This window comes from Diadema antillarum, unplaced genomic scaffold (genome assembly GCF_040938485.1).
Source record: "Diadema antillarum isolate AM-2024a unplaced genomic scaffold, OU_Dant_1.0 seq00000989_RagTag, whole genome shotgun sequence".
Lineage (NCBI taxonomy): Eukaryota > Metazoa > Echinodermata > Echinoidea > Diadematoida > Diadematidae > Diadema > Diadema antillarum.
Genome location: NW_027271829.1, coordinates 707092 through 725384, shown reverse-complemented (window position 1 = coordinate 725384; position 18293 = coordinate 707092). Strand labels below are relative to the sequence as shown.

The 18293-nt window shown below is 36.9% G+C and overlaps 1 protein-coding gene across 1 annotated transcript in view; it reads right to left on the bottom strand.

Annotated features, from left to right (window-relative positions):
• LOC139742250 (bifunctional 3'-5' exonuclease/ATP-dependent helicase WRN-like) overlaps nt 1-18293 on the bottom strand; it is a 30583-nt gene that overhangs the window by 11324 nt on the left and 966 nt on the right. Inside the window, exons 2-17 of the mRNA XM_071652829.1 lie at nt 18152-18278; nt 17203-17278; nt 16208-16275; nt 14651-14759; nt 13924-13998; nt 12713-12795; nt 11542-11648; nt 10188-10294; nt 9352-9432; nt 8549-8631; nt 7937-8028; nt 7323-7395; nt 3497-3605; nt 2529-2630; nt 1167-1247; nt 589-733 (exon numbers count right to left, since the gene is read on the bottom strand). Of these exons, the coding sequence (XP_071508930.1) occupies nt 589-733; nt 1167-1247; nt 2529-2630; nt 3497-3605; nt 7323-7395; nt 7937-8028; nt 8549-8631; nt 9352-9432; nt 10188-10294; nt 11542-11648; nt 12713-12795; nt 13924-13998; nt 14651-14759; nt 16208-16275; nt 17203-17278; nt 18152-18278 (1518 nt within the window). The remainder of the gene's footprint in view (nt 1-588; nt 734-1166; nt 1248-2528; nt 2631-3496; nt 3606-7322; nt 7396-7936; nt 8029-8548; nt 8632-9351; nt 9433-10187; nt 10295-11541; nt 11649-12712; nt 12796-13923; nt 13999-14650; nt 14760-16207; nt 16276-17202; nt 17279-18151; nt 18279-18293) is intronic.

The following is an 18293-nucleotide window of genomic DNA, read 5'->3' as shown; positions in this document are numbered from 1 at the left end:
TTTCCCAATGAGCTCTATCAGTTGCATAATCCCACAGCTCGACATTAGCATTGGCCCAGTGGCCTGGGGCCACCAAAAATTGATGTCAGGCCACAAAACTTCCAAAAAGGCTATCTTACGGTGGCTCCATCAGGCACCTAATATTCCAATTGAGTTTTTTTTCTCCTTTCATATCCAGCCACCACATTTTAAACTCAAAGCATTTTGAGAGCAGAATGGGCCACCAGAAAAGAAAGTTTGTGTCAAGTCCTGCATATTCAAACACTTTGTTTTGTTCACTTGATAACTTTGGTTGTTTGTTTGCTTGTTCGTTTGTTTTGTCACATTGTCATGTTATGCTTGTCAAATTTTTGTTTGTTTGCATGCTTTATTTGAAAATAAAAAAATGAAGTGATGATGATGTTCCCTATCATGAGAATGTTTATGTGCCTGTGTGTATGCATCAGTGTGTATGTGTGCATACTTGTGTCTGTGTGGAGAGGAGTATGTCTTTGCTCAAGTGTGTGTGTGTGTGTGCGTGTGTGTGTGTGTATAAAAGTGTGAATGAAATTCATTCAAAATTCAAAAGTGTGAATGAAAAACACTCACCGATCCTCGCAAGAACATGACAGGGACAGCCAGGCCAAAGCGGCCTCCCAAGGCATCAATGGCCGACAGTAAAAGGAGGAGTTCTTTGGAGAAGTCTTTCTCACTGCGCTCATCCTCTTCACCTGGACGCCCTTTCCTCTCCAGCCTAGAGCAGACACAACAGAAGAGTTGATAGAAAGTGGTATTCACATGGCTTAGACTATCCCTACAACTATCAAATTTACTTTCAAAACGTACTTACAGTAAGAATTTTCCGTGCCTTCCAAGTATAAGATGAAATTTTATGAATATATAATTTTACTGTCTAAAGCAGTTCATTTTGAAAGGATTGTTCACATACAAATGAAATGCATGGTATTCATTTACATAATATTTGACATGAAACAGGGCTATACTTAAAGGTTGTTGTGCAATAAAATTTACAATCTTGTTTACATAGTTCTCATAACAGATGTGTGTAGGCATTGACAAAAAAAAAAATGCTAGGAATTTCACAGTAAAACTGTTTTTAGAATTCTACACTTTCAGCAGTTTCAGGCGAGTTATAAATGTTCCTTCAAGTGCAATTCTGGACTTACTTCGTTCTGCAGTTGTCACAGCAATCCCTACTTCCTGTTAAGACACTTTTGGCACTACCTTGGAAATGTGCCAAAACAGCTCTGAAATAAAGACAAAAAGAACAAAAATTACAGCAAAATCTCAACAATGATAAATAAAGAAGGATTCAGACTGTCTATTCATACATAATGAATTAACTATATCATAGCCACATAACAATATTGCATTAGAAGTATTTAATGATAATAAAAACACAGTGAATGTTTTATACACATTTAAAGATAATATATAGTTTTGGTACCTCAAAAGTTTCCCTGAGTTTCCTTGTCTTAGTTTGTGTTTCAGGTTAAAGTACCTTTCATATAACTAACACTGTGAGACTTACTCGCCCCAAAGTGCTCTCATGTCTTAGTAATTATGCAATAATGGTTTCGTACAATACGTGTATATTGATTGTCGCGGTACCGCGTCGAGTCAAACTAACGGCTCGTTCGATTTTTCAGAGCCCGCTCTGCTCAGGTACACAACCATTATTGCATGATTACTAAGACATGAGAGCACTTTGGGGCGAGTAAGTCTCAGTGTTAGTTATATGAAAGGTACTTTAACCTGAAACACAAACTAAGACAAGGAAACTCAGGGAAACTTTTGAGGTACCAAAACTTTATATTATCTTTAAATTGAAAGCAGCACAATTGAATGATATCTACACGAGCAATTCCTTGGTTTGACTTCATAAGACATATCAAGTGACTTAAACTGGAAAATATGAATCAAAAGTTTGTTCCTTTCTAGACTAAGATGATCTACAGAATTAATACCACCACTATTTGTGCTGATGTCACTAATAAGCTGTGAATGAGTTTGATAGATAATACAGATGTTTGTTAGACAAGTGAACACAATGAAAAAAAAAAGTGTCAAAGCTGAACTTTCCTAAGAGATCACATTAATAATTCATTATTCATTATTATTATTATTATTATTATTATTATTATTATTATTATTATTATTATTATTATTATTATTATTATTATTATCATTATCTGACTGATATAACTAACTGAAATACAAAATTTGGTGGTTATGATTTGCAGCTTGTACACAATGTGTTCACATATTTTTACCAATGGAGTTATAAAACTCAGAGATGTGCTTGTTTTCCTCTGTCTTACAAACTGGGAGTGGAAAACATGAATATTAGATATATTCTCAAAACAAATAAAAACCTTAACTTCCACAGTTCATGGGCCACAGTCTAAAAAAAAAAAGAAGAAATGAAGAAGTGAATATTACAAATGATGACATCTTGATAAGTAAATGGAACAAAATTATGCATCCTATAAAAACTACTATATTAATGTTCAAGATTATTGGCATACTTTCTACGACACTCAGTAGTGAGGAGGTAGTCTTCGATCTTGCCGATCATCTTTGCCTTGTGTTCCTGGAATTCTGCACTCTTGATGTCTTTGAGGAAGAATCTAAAATGGAAAACAAAGATTTATCAGACACTCTATAGAGAAAATACAGAGTAAATCTTAATGGTAAAGTACACGATCTTTTGCCAGCACCTGTCTTTAATTTGATGTTCAAAGTATTCTACTCTATTCAGATCATTTACAATGCAGAAAACTACATAAATCTGATTGTGAAAGGAATTAGATTTCAACAACAAAAGAGACTGCCATCTTTAGAAAATGCCAATATTACCCCTTTTCACTGAATTTCAATGGAGGAGCGGTGATACCACTGCATATCTCTGTGATATAGGGTGCATTTATCAACTCACTTCTGGTGCAGAATTAAGGCTTCCAAACAACTTTCAGGGAGTTGGGGGCAGTTGATAAATGCAAAGCTGTTTGATTCGGGTTAAAAACATGTTTCTGAAACACCAATTACAGTGTGATCGCAAATGAGTCAGAAACGCATTTCAGTAGAGTTGATAAATGCAAAGTCGTTTTGAAACGTGTTTATAGCTCAGACCTGCCCGCACCAACCACTACCAACTACATATCTCCACTCCACGGGTCAAACTGCGCAATGGAGCTGCGCAGCGACAAGTCCTCCCAATCGACTCTCGGCGGTGTTGATAGCAACAACAAGAGAAACGTTATCCGAAAGGCATTTGTAAATGCGTTTTGATATTGGGTATTGAAACATGTTTCAAACAAGGAAAAGTTGATAAACGCAGCCTAAAAATAGTGATCTTTGTTGCCTGCAGTCAAGATTCATCTGCTTCCCATAAAGCAATGGGTGAAAACATACAGCAAAGTGTGCACTAGTGTCAGATTCCAAACATATCATTAAACATCTAGAAATGATAAAGTATTACTGTGCATGGGCTTACCTGTTGAGAGCAAAGTCTCCCCTGCTATAGAAGGCAAAACAGTTGCTAGGCAAACCATCCCGACCAGCTCTCCCAATCTCCTGGTAGTATGACTCGATATCTTTTGGAGCTACAAACATCAAGTTGGGAGAAATTAATGACAAGTTTTTAGGTGATCCGAGTATCCTCTCGGATCACCTATTGTATCTGTACGGATTCTTTCTTCTTCTTCTTCTTCTTCTTTCTTTATTTCTCCCCAAAAGTTGTGCAGAGGTTAGCTCAGAAAGTACTATGCCTATCAAGTTCAAACTTATACCATGTATGTATCGTGTCCCAAAGACGGCAATCGAACTAAAATCAAAGTGATCAGTCGACCGTGACGTCACTATGACGTCATTATATGAAAACACATTCTCAATCATATCTCATTAATGGAATGAAGTTTTTCAATGAAATTTACGTCACATATATTTCAAGTTATGCGCATTCTACCCATATTCTCAAAATTCACATTTTCTCTTGATACGTGCGCGTACGCGCGCGTTGAAATATTTGTATGCTCAAATCGAGCTCAAATTTTTTTTGCACACGTTTCAGACCATTTGGAGCATTTTTTGAAAAATTGAAAAAATCGGACGGACGCGTACGCGCGCGCGCATATACGCACGCACAACTCATATGCAATAGAAATTTGCAGTTTTTCCACTCGGATCGGATGTCCAAAATGTCAAGGAATATTTCTACCAAGTTTCAAGTCGATCCGACTCAATATGACGTCAAACGGGCCTGTCAAATTCAAAATTCCGCGCGTGCGTCAATGGGGATACACTGTGCAACTATGCCAAAAAACTGCCAATTTTAAATCGGATTTTACTCGTCAGGATGGACGGTGACCCCCCATTTTCTTAACATATTCTAAAAGCTGATGAGTTGTACATGTCATTTCATGGGTTGGCGATACTGAAAAAATTATTAAAAGATATCAAATTTCTTAATAAAGTAAAAAAAGTAAATTTTCAAAATGTCGTCATCAAATTTCAAATTCACTCGAGCGTATCTCACTTAAATTTCACCAATTTTCACCCAGATTTCAGTATGTTGTAGCTTATGAAATGTTCTTTCATTAATGTGATAACAACATTTTGATTGCATAACGTTATCACCTCGTAAAAATGGATTGAAAGTATCCTTGTAAAATTTGACCAGTTTACGTGTTATCTCTATGGGAGAGCAGTTTTTCTGGCAGTGAAAATTGACATGACTCTCTTTTTCGAGCACTAGCTCACTTATGCTTCGGTGAATTTTTCCCAGATTTTAGTATGTTGTAGCCGAGACTTTGGGCTATCGATAATGTTCCCTCCTTTTTTCATATGACGTCGGCATCACGTCGAAAAACTTGGTTGAAAAATGGCACGTGGCTTCGATGCAGCGTCATTTTGCTTAATACACAGGGCCTATGGAGCATGACATAGGTCATTGCATAGCGCATCCGACTCGTAATCCTAAGATCCCTGGTTCGAGGCTCACCCCTGCCAATTTTTTTTTATTTTTTAAACACTTTTTTTCTTCTTTATCTTTAGTTAGTCTTAATCTACTTTCCTTACTTTATCTTTTTCTGATTTTTTCATGCTTCTCCTTCGAATTTCTATAAAAAATAACATCATTTTTTCTTTATTTTTCTTTCTTTCTGCTACTTTCTGTGCAATAGATGAACAACAACAATGGCTATTAATCCCATATTTTGCACATGTTTTGTTCATGTCACGTATATTATTTCATAAAATAACAATTACTTGATCAGACACCATCTTGGGTATGTAAATTAGGGTCAAAGGTCATAAATGTTTCATCCTGTATCTTGGTGAATACATGTCCTATCTCTCCCATATTTTGCACACGCAAAGACCATGTTACAAAAATCATTTCACAAAATAACCACTTTTTGCTCAGATGCCATCATGTCTGTGCAAAGTGGGGTCAAAGATCATATGTTCTTCTTTCTGTATCTTCATTATGACGTGTTATCTCTATGGGAGTGCAGTTTTTCTGCAAATGAAATTTGACATGACTATCTTTTTCGAGCACTAGCTCACTTATGCTTCGGTGAATTTCTCCCAGATCTTAATATGTTGTAGCTGAGACTTTGGGATATCGTATTTTACCCTTCGTTTTTTCATACGATGTCGGGATCACGTTAAAAAGCGTGGTTGAATTTAAAGCTTATCTTCAATGTATTGAGATGTTTCTTTTCTTTCTGCAACTTTCTTTGCAATAACTCAAGAAACACAGCGTCTATCACCCTCAAATTTTGCACATGTTTAGTTCATGTCACGTACATTATTTCATAAAATAACAACTTCTTGATCAGACACCATCTTGGGTATGTAAATTAGGGTCAAAGGTCATAAATGTTTCATCCTGTATCTTAGTGAATACATGTCCTATCTCTTCCATATTTTGCCCACGCAAAGACCATGTTACAAGAATCATTTTACGAAATAACCACTTTTTGCTTAGATGCCATCCTGGCTGTGCAAAGTGGAGTCAATGGTCAAATATACTTCATTCTGTATCTTCGTTACAGTCTATACGGAATTTGGTACCAAAGATGGCAGGTCTGACTCCCTTTTCTAAATGAGATTCCAAACATCACACGGCGAATGTCCCTAAACACAGATGAAACCTGTATGGTCATGCCTAAATTATGTATTTGCTGTATACGAAATTTGGTACCAAAGATGGCAGGTCTGACTCGCTTTTCTAAATGAGACTCCAAACATCACACGGCCAATGTCTCTAAACACAGATGAAACCTGTATGGTCATGCCTATTGCGATCAGACCTCGAATCATTGATTAAAAAAATCGGATCACCTTAATTTGTCAGTAATGACAAATTACAATCTCTAGTTTGTTTTGTTTTTTTGAAACCATATATCTACACAGCAAATACTTAATACCCATCACTTGAAGGTAAATTCATACTAATGACAAAGATACAGTTTATCAGCACAAGCCTTACATGCTGGTGCAGAGCACAGTTCATTTCTATTTTGCAGCTCATCCTAACCCAATGTCATGTAAAGATAGTGGTCCAATTATGAAATCTCTAATTTGTAAATGCAAATGTGAAATTATGAAAATGTGTTACAAATTAAGTACAATATTACAGATAAGAGGAATAACTGCTTTACGACACATTTCTTCCCATGAAAAGAAAGAAAACTTGAAAACAAAGGAAACTGAAATTGTCATCTGAAACTAAACACCACGTTCCTTGATGTGAAGACACAAGTGCACTTTTCTGAATAGAAGCTTAACATCTTGCCAAATGTCCAGTTTCTTGTGCACACCTTGTACTCATGAACACCCAGGCCCCGATACAGAAAACTATGATAACTTTACAATTAATGGTAACTCTGTAATCAATGGTACCCATCAGCGATTTCTTGGCTTTGATTGGCTACAGGATAGTGTTGCTATGGTAGTTACCACTGATTGCAGAGTTACTACGATTGCAAAGTTACCATAGTTTATGCAACAGGACCTGTTGATGTGTGAATTTTCTTCAATTTGTATCCCTCTACAATAATAGATCAGCAGTTGTGATCTTACAAATTTCAGTTGTAGAAGAAGAAAAATTGAAGAAAATTTACACCTAAACCTTCACTCCTCTGCTTAATATTGTCTTGCTTTCAGGACCTATGATACATAATTCTTTGATGCCACATTTGAACAATCCCCATTATTAGCATTCAAGACCCTACATAATAGTCTGGAAACCTGTGTTTGCCAAGAGACAGCTGTGATACACTTATGGTCAGAAGAACTTGGGTCAACATCCTCACCTCCGTAATGGATGACATTTCTCACATCAGGCTTGTCTATTCCCATGCCAAACGCAACAGTCGCCACTATGCACTGCAAAGCAGGAAGAGATAATACAGGTAGTCACTTTGTGATATTCAGCACCAAAACTAGCTGCTTTGGAATATCCATCAAACACTGGACAAATTTGCACAGAATGAAAACAACTAATCCAAATGTACAATGATATCATTAGTGACATCTATTAATACTTTCAAAGAAAAATCACACAAAAGTTTGGTATCCTTTTCCTTTGCTATTATGCTGATAATAAAGGTATTTATCGGCTGGTAGGGCTAAGATTATTGGCTGGGAGGGCTAAGAAAAACAGGATTATTTCCACAATGCAATGCATTGATGATGATCAGAGCTATTATTAGTCACATGATCTGTATGTCAACTTGTCTTTTGTTACTAAAAATTGGTATTGAACCCTACAGAAACATGAAGGAAAGTGTGTGCAAATAATGCATGTTTACAAGTAGATTTGAATATTTCATGTTTTCCGAAAGATTTCCTAGAATCAGAAAACAAAATGAAGCCATGAAGTAAAAAAACAACCTCGTAAGGTATCCCATGATTTACGAGGAATCACCTGTAATTCGTCCCTCACAAACTTGTGATGGTTGATCTTTCTCCTCTCCGAGTCCATTCCAGCATGGTATATATCTGCCTTCACCCCAAGACCTGTCACCACGGAAACAGAAAATTCTGATGAAACTTGTGACACACTACACTCAAAAACATTTCTTTTAATGTGTATTTGTTACCAAAAAAGCTCATGATATACATGTAAGCTGACATTCAATACAAAATTGTGAAACAAAAGCTAATCTGAAATAATCCAATAGCTGATTTGGATAGCTTATTTCTGTGATTGCATTGTAACCTGAGAGTGTACAATTGTTTACTTTACTTTTGCTCCTTTCATTATGAATATGCTAGCCTCTGAAATCAGTGCATCCAGTAGGTATTCAGAGTATGTCATTCTGCAGGTCCTAATAAAGTTTCAATCAATGAGACACTGGTTGGAAAAGAAAGCTTCTACAACAATCATGATGCATACTATCATTTCCAGGGCCATCCAAGCCCTCTTAACTCAAGTTATGAGAATCATAACGATAAACTGCTGGCAATTATGTAAAAGGCAAAAGAAAAACAAAAGCAAGGAAGACAAGGGTGAAGCTGTGAGAACAAGCTATCTTACTTTTGAGGCTATTGCCAACACTTTCTGTTGCCTTCTTCGTGGGACAGTAAATGATGGTAGGACCGTCAAATTCACAGTGAAACCTGAAGAGAAACATAGTACAGTACTCATAATTCGAAGCAATACTTCCAGCCCACACAGAAGAAATATGACATGTTTCAGGGGAAAAAAAAATCGCTGAAGTAAATTTTACGGTGTTAGTCCTACTAGCTACAGCCTGTAGTGTTTAACAAGCATTCATACCTACTGGATACATCTAAATCAGATATATCAATGCACGTTCAAGATAAAAGGCAGCCATTGTTACTTGGACTTCACCGTCATTACAGCACACATCATTACAGCAAAATGATGACTTCTCTCATGGATTGGGGTATCAAAATATAAACATCGTTATGTCACAGTAAATACATTTTTTGTGATCATCTTACCTGTTTGTTCTTGTCTCAAAGCAAAACTTTAGACTATTCTCTTAATATATTTCAACATTTTCAAACTCTTCTTAAAAAGAGTGTGAATCACTATTTCAATGATACACTGCTTGCATATAGTTATATTATGTCGGAGTGAAGTTGCATACAATCTAGTTATTTTTGAAATCAGACATTAAACTGAACTGGAACTCCTGCATGTAAGCTTCTGACTGGATGAAGGGCAAGTAACATGTGAATTTTAAGTTTGATCTCAAAAACTTAACTTGCTACGCAAACAGGGCACTGTTGTGTCTTATCTGTACTGAAATGCATCCTGCAGCACCTTCTGCTGAGTACATCACATTGAAAATAAAATCCACAACAACTCACTTCTTGGTTTCACACAGCATCTTTGAGAGGTCACTCTGCACATCACCAGTTTTGAGTTGGACCTCCAAGAAGAGATTTGGTCTGTAAAGGAAGGAGATGCAAAACTTCAAGTTGGCATGTCTTTCTCTCAAACAGTCAGCAATTTTGACAAGCAAAAAGAGATTAGTAATAAAGAAAACAAACAACAAACAATTAAGGTAGTTTCCATGGAAAGAGAGCTGCAAGAATTAATCGTAACAGTCTGTGTTGTACAGGTAGGATCACACTTTGTCATTGCAGAAGCATGAGGAAATTTTTGTATAAATTTGCCTCAAGTCATGGTCTTATATCTTGCATTTGCACCTACATGTACATGTATACGTACAATGTCATGAACAGCAACACAAAATGTACAATGAAATGACATAGAACAAATAAACTTCAAATACTCAAATACAAAATATACAAATCCCCAAATCATTACAATTACAAGTTGGTAGGGCAAATTGAATCCAAGGGGACTGGAGAAAGTCTTTAGACATACAAGAACTTCAAGTTTAACACACGATAGAATCAACACTTGTTAATATCCATCAAGGGTACAATTTTTTTTTTTATAATATTTGTATATGTGTAAGGTCAACTCCACTGAGGTTGACTGTAAATACATACATTTCAGGCATACGTACAGATTTTTTTTTACTATTTCGGAAACTACCACGGTAACTGACCCCTGCATAGACCTACACACCATACGTGTCTTTCAATGTTACCCTACCATACTATAGTCTTAATTCCATATCAAATTACCCCTCACAATACATTGTAGGATCCACTACACTGAATATGATGCGTACCGGTCAAAGCTGGTACAGGTAACGAGAGGTTTTCTCAGCCGAAGAGATTTGCAGATGTCTCTCTGTACCACTGGTGTTGCCGTGGCAGTGAGAGCAAGAAATGGAACCTGTAGAGAACAGAAAACCACTGCAATTATTTTCAAACAATTCATAAAAAATGCACAGATGAGAGTGTGTTGTATCTCCATTGATGTCATGAACTTAAATCTGTGCAATATTTGTTTTATATAATGGTTCTATGAATTATGTTTCATTCACCTTCGTGGGTGAATACCAGTCAGCTACATGAAGAACTTGCTCAAAAACCAAGATGTCTGAAGAAATGTTGTGAACATACTGAGCACAATCTTAGAAATTATAGTAAATAAGTGAGTGGACACACACTTGTGACTGATTGACTGCAAAAGTATGTACATTGTGACATCTGCGTGTGTGCAGTTATGCTTTATTGCTGTGCATTTTTTGCACACTTGTGTATAGTAAGGAAATAAAGAGCACAAGTGACTCATGTCAGCACTTCTGATTAGCTACAATCATCTTGAACCCATTTTATAAAAGATATTTGCACTGTCTAACACAAACTCAACATAGGAGGTCTCTAGATGCTCTAAAAAAAGCAGACATTTATGCATGTTCTTTATGGATGAAAAAAAAAAAGTACTATAAAGTTGCTATATTTAAAGTAGCACTTTTTCTCCGTCAAAAACCCTTACAGTGGTGGTTTTAGATTAACACCATGCTGTACATATCATTTTAACTGTTACAGTCTGTGAAACGTGATGACCAAGTGAAATGGAGCATCACACCTCCAACTGATTTCTGGGTCTCATGTATATTATGTTTTGTTAATCTTTTCATACACTGAAAGATGTAAAATTGCTACACCATGGACAAACACAACAATAATGGCTACCAAGAGCAACAATGTTGCAAAGATGTTTTGAGACTAAACTTCCAATGATTACAGATAAATACAATACAATACAATTACAAATTCCTAATGTATTGCAAGGGCCTTCACATTACTTTGGTGCTCTCATTCCTCTGAAGAAATTTGTCAAATAGATTTTCCAGCCATGTTTTCTTAATCATTATCCTTCCTTTGCTTTTTAGGTTGATCATAAAGTGAATGCCAACGAAATGACTGACCTTGGCCCCATTTCATAAAAGATGTTAAGATAGCAACTCTTGCTGGAATGGCAATTTTCCATAGCAACAGCCAATCAGGAAGCTGAATTATTGCCATTACTATGACAATTGCCATTCCGACAAGAGTTGCTATCATGAACTTTTTATGAAATGGGGCCCTGGTCACCTCAGAGGTCAAACATACAAGGTGTCACGGACAACTGACCTGTGGAAGCACATCTTTCAGGTTGCCCAGAGTTCTGTACGCTGACCTGAAGTCATGACCCCACTGTGACACACAGTGAGCCTCGTCAATGGCTACTAGCGTGATGCCTGTTGGTAAATCAGTCAAACAATTGCCATGGTCATGAAATCTGGGTCCTCATTTCATAAAAGCTGTTAGGATGGCAACTCTTGCTGGAATAGCAAGTTGCCATGGCAACAGCCAATCAGGAAGCTGGATTCTTGTTGTTACCATGACAATTGCCATTCTGGCAAGTGTTGCTATCGTAGTACTTTTCTATGAAATGGGGCCCAGGTCACATCTGATGTGCAAGCTGTAAATTCAGATGAACCATTGGGGATATTCTCAGTGCATAACAGCAATCTTCAAAATCTTGTGAAAATGAGATTTTAACATAGAGCAGACAAGCGAAGGTGCATAATTATTCTCAATGCAACAATTACTATGCTACATTAGATTCTGCGCAAGAGCAAAAGTTTGAGACACAATGTTGCAATGTATAGAAATGTACAGAAATGAGATAAGAGACATATTTTGAAGCCAGAGATGCATCTGAAACTGGCTACACATTTGATTAAAATGACTACATGATGAAATCAAATTACTCTCTTTCTTTTACACAAAATGCACAGACACTTGCTTATTTGACACAGCAGACATTGCATATGATTGGCCATGTCACGTCATGAACTCACATCAATATCATTGAAACGTATAACACTACACAGTTTGCAGAGCACCTTCCATCTGTTAATTCAGTGCTCACCCAAATTAACTGGGAACCACTTCAGCAGGAAACACCCGCATTCCGACCCCTCCCGATTAAGCAGAGAGCAGTGTACCACAGAATGAGTATCAGGTTGTAAATATAACTTTGCCCGATGATATTGTCCCCACTGGCAACAGAGACAGTGACTACATGCACTATAGGCGACTCTCATTATAACAAAGTACTTGGGAACAGCACTTTTCTTTCATTATAATTATTGAAATTTCGTTGTAGCTGAACAAAGCATATAAAGATAAATATAGGCAATAATCTTAAGACCTGAATACTTTGTTGTATCTGAAATTTAGTCGTTGTCGTGTTCATCAAACCGGGAGTGCACAGTTATACTCCTGAAGTTTCATTCCTGCATCTCAAACTCCTTACCCACTTTCCTCTGGAGATCCTCAAGAAGGTCTGATGCTACAGATACAAACTCTGGTGTCATGTACACCACCCGGTATTCTCCTCTGCATAACAAAGATGAACACAAATATCACAATTAAAGGTAAAAACATAGTTCTAATATACCTGCAGAAAATGTCAACTTTTGCTGTAAAACGCATGTGTATACATAAGAAATGTATGACATAATGCAGTGATCACACAATTTTAGTCGGAGAGCAGTGAAAATGCGCAATATTAGCCAAAAAGGTACACTGACAGTATTGCAATCTCAGAGCGTATTAAATTGCAGTTGCTACAGAATATTTTATGATCAATTACAAATCAGGCCATAGCAGTATCCATATATCTTCTGTACAAATTCCGCAGTGAACTGCATGCAGCTTGTTGGATAATACTACTGCTGGGGCACAATTGATAGTCACACAACCTACCCAGCTCTACCTACCCACTTCTGAAGGGGGGGGGGGGGCACTTCAGGAATAAAAGCTGTGAACCACGATCAAAATTAATTTACACTTTGGATCTGAAAATACTCAGTATCATGGCAAATCACGTCAGCCTGAGAGTTTTCTTGGTAGATCCTTTCCATACAGGTATATTGCAAACAAATTCCAATGGTGGAAGATGAATTTTGAGCCCTTCTGAGAACTATGTTCTACCCCTTCAACTTTTACTTTTTAGGACACAAGATTGTTTTCCTATTCCTTTTTGTGATAGAATGGTCATCCTCAGTGTCCCACTCTTTTATGACCCCATTCTATGTCCTACAGTGTCATACAACCAAGAAGTGTACCTTGATCAGAGTTATCTGAATACTTATTTTTGAACAACGATCTTGGCACATAATTTCTACCTGCACGTAAAATCTCGCATAAAGATGAAAATGAATGGTAAATGACTAGCATCAATCTTTCTTTTTTCTTACATCTGATGCATAGCCAACATCTTACGCACAAACTTAGCAAACATGCAGTACAAGGGAGTTCCAAAACATCATGAAAAAATCTTTCAGAAAATAATGGAACAATTAAATGACAGACTATTCAGTGGCAATGCAATGTTCACATGGTTAACAAAGCAAAGTTACATTGTCACTGCAGCAATGACATTATCCATCTTATGGTAGGTCTTTACACATCGTGAAGAGAGGCCAAATTTTTTCTCACAAGACTTGTCTGATGTGGACTTACTGCATCATCCGTCGCTTGACAGTAATTGTATCTTTCTGAGCAGACCCAAGATAGCATGCCTTGATGTTTGATATTCTGTAAACAGGACACAACAAATAACAGTAGCATTCATATTATGTGACTACGATATTCAATCATCATGACGCTGTTGGCGTTCTTTCATGTACTTTTAGTAAACATGCTAACCCTCATTAACTACTTACATCTTGGGCACTAGATTGAGTATCTGCTACATTCATGTTTGTTTGTACCATATGGACAAAAATATAGAGCTATGAGAGCATTTTGTTTAAATTCACATTATATCTGGATGAATCATAACCGTAACAGTAATGAACATGAAACTTGTTACACAGCTACATGTATGTAAACTGCAGTATTGATATATATATATATATATATCATGTATACATATAAGAAACATCATCTGCAGCCGACAATCATTAAACAAACACTTACTTTCAAGACCAGTTTTGAAATTTTATGCGAGCATTAATTTGTTGCAAACCTGTAGGAAAAGAACAATTTTTCTCCTTTTTTTTGCCACAAAAGACATATTTCTTTTGAAATAAAATTTTGCTATCTTAGATGGTTTTCATAGTGATGACACAAATTAAATTCTGTCATACCTCTACAATGCAAGTACGTACTAGCTACGGCAATTTACTACAATAAAATATGGCACTGTTTTGGGATTGATACCAGATAGATTGCACTTTCCACTCACTTGAGAGCTTGGACCTGGTCCTCCATGAGTGATATCAGAGGTGAGATGACCACACTGACACCACCGGTAAACACAGCGGGATACTGGTAGCACAAACTCTTGCCATACCCTGGGATGAAGAAATGTGGTGGATGAGGTATTAAAAGCAGCAAGGGATAAAATTGGCAGATTTACAAATCATTGCTGGGGTGACAAGACTTTGTACTCACTCTCAGTATCTCAAATTTTTGTGAAATTTACTTCTTTTTGGATTAATGGTCAAATGATCTGTTCAAGTGATGCCCTGTCCAAATCCTAGCTGTCTTACCCCAAAAGAGAAGCCACCTAGGCATGTCAAAGGAAAGGCTATCCCATCTGATATGGTACTTTGGCTGCCATGTTTTTTTGTTCTCTTGAACATTTGATATTTTTAAGATATGAGGTCTTGTTGCCCCAGCGACAAAATGCTAAATATGCAGGAGTTTGTAGGTTATTACCTGAAAATGATCAAAGTACAATGAAAGAGACAATGAAACTTTCAAATATGAAATTTTCATCTTAAAACTAAACATGTGAAAGCCTGGATTCTTACTTAACAACTAGAAAAGCACTCTGAGAGCACAGACCTCTGCCAAGCATGCAGCTCATTTCCACCGTTGATCTTGTTCTTCCACAGAGATATCAGTGATATCAGTGATTTCCACCCATACATACTTATAGCATTGTGTGCTGAAAGTTGCCCTATTTCCCAATATAGAAGCCTTTGTTACGTCATAAACCTTCAGCTGCACGGCGCACCTCTCCCTAGTGGAAACTAGCAGAGCACGCACTTTAGTGCGCGCATGCAAACCTCAAATACGCGCAGCCTGAACTCCCAAGTCCATTGACCCTACCTGCCAAAATATAAAAAATCCTTCATAAATTCCCCAAAATTGTCGGATCACTACCAAAAGTTAATCGTTTGTTACTCGTGTCATTCTCAACCTTTCCTGCAAGTTTCATCCCAATCCGTTAACTACTTTTTGAGTTATTTTGCACATGGACAAACGAACTAACTAACAAACTAACCAAAAAACCAACGGCAACGAAAACATAACCTTCCCCCTTGGCAGAGGTAATAAATGATGAAAGGGGTAGAACACACATCATGGTCTTTATCTCAAATTCTGTGGGGAAATGAGAGTGGATGACCGTGAAAAACCTTTATGGCTCAGTGGATACAATCACAGACACTCCATTGTGAGGTCCCTGAATCAAGTCCACCTGACAGCAGTGGTTTTTGACCCAAGACATGGCACCTTTATCCTCACTGCCTGATCTTTTGGAGCAGATTTAGGACTGTCACTCGCGTGGTAGCTTGTTCATAAGCATTTAACACTGTCAGTACTAACGGCAATCTGTTTGCATACAATCACATCAGCTTTCTCAGATGGTGGTCCGTAGAGGATTAAATGCTTCCTTTGATACCACATAAACTCAGTTCAAGCACAACATAACAGCTACGAATCCCTTTCTGCCATGCACTCGGCAACACATAATTAACACAATCATAAATACTTGACATTCATTGTTACTGACCTGTTGCCATGACAACACACTGATCCCTCCTTTCCTGTAGAATGGAGTGGATGATCTTCCACTGCATCCTGAAAAAAAAAGGGGGGAAATGATTGCAGCAAGATCTCAACGAGAATACTCTGACAATTGTTTAATGAGTTAGTCAAGATTTTGGCCGCTTTTTGTTGGCTGCAACTCTCGCTGAACGCGAGACCCGCTGATTGTGCTATAGCCCATGCAATGTGATACATCCCCACAAATCGCACTGCCCGGGAGAAAGTCTCCGAGGTCCAACTTATACTGCATGCCCTCAGCAACAGTAATTGCATATGCATGTACTTTGCAATGCATGATATGCACTATAATACAAAGACAGTCCAGGCAGTGGACTAGCAAGGAGTATGAAAACAAGTAATGGTATTGTAAAACTTCTGAAATAAAATTTGAATCCAAACCTACATCATTAAAAGCATTATATACACACAATAAGTAATTATTGTGTCACCATTATTATACCTAATTCCAATGGTGGACTGATATGTTTTTTCAGCAATGGAAAAGCAAATATTGATAGCTTTTTGTCATACCATGGATTTCGGTAGGTCTAAGGTCACACCCATTTGTCTGTTTATTTAAAAACAAATTAATGGCATAATTTCATCATGATGTCGACAATATGAACTGTGAAATTTTATTTGACAGCTGAACAAGTCCAACAGGCAACTAATAAACTAAGACGCACGGCAGCCCCAGATGAAAACAAGCGAAAATGTAATGAATATATGCATCAAACAAGATGTTTATTTATAATACACAAATATTTTTGCATTGATTTATCTATCTATCTATCTATCTATCTATCTATCCATCTATCTATGTATTTATCCATCCATGTCTTTTTACAAAACAAGTAGTACTAATACATGTGAAACACCGACATGCATCACTAACACTCTATTGTCGATATTTTTGGGATGTATCTGTATGCTTCAGATTATCAAATATGGTTTACTCACGGCCTAAAAGCTGAATGACCAAATGACTTCTTCAGGACATTGATGTGTTTGGCTTCTGGAGGGGGCACTGATGGATCTAATTAGTAAAAAAGATGAATAACAAAAAAGAGAAAACCCACCAAAAAAAAAAGGAGAAAAGAATAAATGCCTGCAACTTTTAACATATTGCTCAATACATGAAAATGCATAGTGAATTACAAAATAAAGAGAATTTCACAAACTTTCATTTTTTATAAGAAGTAGAAATTATTTCACCTTGTTACTGACATATCGTAAGGGTACTAACATCTCCCATGCATTGTTAAAATTATAAGTCAAGTGCTCTTTTATTGCCATAAAAATATGAAAATATGTTAAATTCTTTTTGTATATTTGTAATAGTGTAAAACCAGGAATATTCGCAGCATAATATTATGCAAACTGGAGCTGACGACCTATTTTGTAGCACAACATTTTTGCGAATTGCCACTGGCATTCAATTCATACAGTATAGACAAGGAATTTTGCGTACATTTTAATTTCGCGAATCATGGCTCTTGCGAAATATGCGAAATAGAAATGTCTGGTTTTACAGTATTGTTGACCTACTCTAACATAATAAATTGCTGTAATTTTCTTGTCCAACAATGATGGTACTGCATGAATTTAACCAAAATTTTAAAAATTTGTAAGTTTTGAATGACTTTTCTGATTTTCTTCAAAGTTCACTGATGTGTACTATTAATATTTCTGCATTCATTGCATGCACATAATACATTGGGGCGAATTCCCCCTAAAACCAAACAATCTCTGTTTTCTCTGAAGGTCAAACTTTGCTTTGAAGGCAATACAATATTAAGAGGAACTGATCTGAAGTGATGATAAACCATATCTGCAGTCAGCCAACTGCTAATCCCATGAGGATTTACACACAGTGGGACTGAGGACAACCTGTAACTAAAACCCTTACCAATTTCGTCATCATCTTTGTTGCTGGTGACTTGGGAATTCGCTAATGATGAAGTGTCTGGTTTCTCTTCAACTTCGAAATCATCGTTGGACTTGTTAGCAGCTGCATCACATAAAGCATCAATTTCCTGAAAGGTGGACAA